General features: G+C 34.3%; 1 protein-coding gene across 4 annotated transcripts in view; it reads right to left on the bottom strand.

Moving 5' to 3' along the window:
- Nucleotides 1–2,722, bottom strand: part of LOC106792478 — an 11,264-nt gene that overhangs the window by 5,096 nt on the left and 3,446 nt on the right. Inside the window, exons 2-5 of one of the 4 annotated variants that reach the window (XR_001382300.1) lie at nucleotides 2,029–2,166; nucleotides 1,230–1,906; nucleotides 957–1,111; nucleotides 399–707 (exon numbers count right to left, since the gene is read on the bottom strand). Coding sequence is in view for 2 of the 4 variants with exons in the window: in XM_014758912.1 (XP_014614398.1) it covers nucleotides 994–1,896 (903 nt within the window). In the remaining 2 variants the exon portion in view is untranslated. Of the gene's footprint in view, nucleotides 1–398; nucleotides 708–956; nucleotides 1,907–2,028; nucleotides 2,167–2,722 lie in introns of those variants that run through there. The other 3 variants (XR_001382299.1, XM_014758912.1, XM_014758913.1) reach the window with 3 other exon arrangements.

Here is a 2,722-nt window from a genome sequence, read left to right as displayed (position 1 = left end):
TTTTTATGTATTTTTCAATTATTTACAACTTTTGTTTGAAACTTTTTTCGATTAAATGCCTAGATTCTATGATACGGCTGTTTTTTACCCTTTTTTACCTTTTCTCTCGGATTTGCGCCATCCAATTGCAAAAAAATTAGCATTATTCGATTCGACGTCGTCGAATTACCATAAATATCAACTTTTCACCCTGGCAGCTTTCCGGGCATCATTTTCCATTTATTGACTGGGCTATGTAATAAAAATTATACGAAATAAATGGAATTTTTTTGAAATGGCACGGTAGGATAAGTAGTATCGTCTCTGCTTCTCACGCGGGTTAGTTACTATTCGATTCTATGTGGTGGAAATTTTTTTTTTAAGTTTTTCTATCCTTAAGTTATACAAATTGTTTTTACATTTCTAAATTTCTATTTATATACAGAAAATTAAAATATTACAAAATATTTGAAGCTATACATTTTTACCATCTTACGAAGATAAAAGAAGATTTATTACTTGAATTGGAGTTAATATTTTATTCTTTAATATAGCAACAAACAACTAAGACATATATTTTAATCATTGTCCTAAAAGAGAGAGATATTTGTTTGCGATCACGGAGTTTCACTCCGTTGACAAGTATCCGAAGATTGTTGACAGCTACCTGCCTATTGTAACAGCAACTCCCACTTCAAGGTTACACCAGTGCCCGTGGTGGGACATACCTTAGAAGTAGAAAAATTGATTTGTATATTTTTGTATATAGAATATAATGAAGGCAAAGTTAGTCGCGAACTGTGTAAATTGCAATAAATTTGGGTATTTCTGAAATTGTAAAGAAATGAAATGGTTTTATTTTTCTAATTGTACTAGGTGATTTCTTTTTTAAATTAATATTATGTTTCACTCAATGATGGGACGAACATTCAACGAAAATAAGATGAGACGGAGTTTTTATGAAATACTAAATATACCTATAAATGGTACTCCATGTAGGAATCGTCTTCCTGCTCATTCATTCTTGATAGTTTTTCGGACGATCTCTGTTACTGCGTTTACTAATGCTTCTTGCTGCTTGATATTGAGGGAATTCGGATTACGATACCATATTCCACATACATCGGACACACTGAAGCATTTATATAAGATCAATGTTACATGGCCTTGTCGCCGCAAAATGTAGATATCTTCTCGAAAATATTCTTTCAGTTTTCGATACAAAAATTCTTGTGAAAAACATCTGCTACCTTTAAGATACAGTAATTCATTTGCTGTGAATGTTCCTTTTTGCGAATTTTTTATATGCTCCGCAATGAATTGAAAATCCGAGTCCATATTTTTTGTTTCTGAAGTACGATTCGACGTGTCGGTTGGGATTAGCAAAAACAGCACGTAACATTTGTTGTGATATCGTGCGCCCACAGCAACTAAAGAATTGACATATTTCAATCGATGTTGCACATCGATGCTTATGTCATCGTCTCGCTGTTTAGCTATATTGAGGAGCTTTACCTTCATATAGTCGTTATGTATCACGGAGCCTTGCTTGTTCTTTTCCTTCCATGGCTTTGCGCATATTAAGCACAAGTCACGGAAATTGAATTTATTTTTCGTGAGCGGCGATTCAGAAATCCTCGCTGACGTACTAGGTGTTTCAGCAGAAGATGTCGATAAAGCTTTCAGTTTTGCTGCTTTTGCGGCCACATTTTTGATTGTTGCCTTTGAGTATATATTGCGGCACGCGGTATGCACGAGAACCGAGGTATGTCTGCTCCAAATCTTCCATTTTCTATCGCCAATTTCTTTGCTTTTCGCAACAAATGACCTCAGACCCCTTTTTTTAACGGCGACGACTTTTAACGTAGCACACTCCAGTGCTTTATCGCATATGTTGCATATCTCGATCTTGTCCATAAATAGTTCACTAGTCAACAATTTATTTTATTATTTAAGTATTGGCGACTATGATACAATTATTGGAATATTTGATGTAGACTGTATAAATGGTCAAAAAAGAATATAAGAATATGTGAATATTAAACTTACCTAAATATATCTTTTTCAGAAAAGCACGTTCGAAGTTCGTAGAAGTAGCATTCAAAACATACACAGCACTAGACTTTTGCAAACCGAGTGTAATTGTACAGTCGTCCAGGATAAGTGTGGCGCTTGGACCCTGTATAACTATCAGAAACACTATTAGAACTTGTGCAACTAATTGAATTATGTGCAGATCATCGGAGTATAATTCCGTCTATCGAGAATTAGCCCAGTCAAAAAGAAGCAAATTTCCATTTCTTCCGGTAATTGTGAAAAATTTAATATAATGATAATTCGATGACGCTGAATCGAATAGAGGATATATTTTTGCATAAATATATACAAAAATTTTTAAAATATATATTTGAGAAAAAGGGTAAAAAGGATAAAAAATGGCCATATCTTAGAATCTAGGCATTTAATCGAAAAAAGTTTCAAACAAAAGTTGTAGASAATTGCAAAATACATAAAAAATGTTGCAAAGTTTATGTTCGTATTTGCAAAAATAAGCGAGAAATATTGCTAAAACGTGATTGTAAGAGTGGGGACCAAGCCCCGTATCTTCGTCTGTTTTTACACGCGAGCGAGCTAGTGTGCGCTATCTTGGGTTCTCTCGGTCGTGAATGCGAGTGCGAGTGAGAAAAGAAAAGGATACTTCTCCCTTTCTATTTGTTTAGGCGATAGCGAGTCTTTTTGTTTG

Source organism: Polistes canadensis, unplaced genomic scaffold, assembly GCF_001313835.1.
Source record: "Polistes canadensis isolate GaletaPanama2010 unplaced genomic scaffold, ASM131383v1 scaffold_446, whole genome shotgun sequence".
Lineage (NCBI taxonomy): Eukaryota > Metazoa > Arthropoda > Insecta > Hymenoptera > Vespidae > Polistes > Polistes canadensis.
The sequence above is the reverse complement of the archived record's forward strand: the minus strand, read 5'-3'. Positions and strand labels throughout refer to the sequence as shown.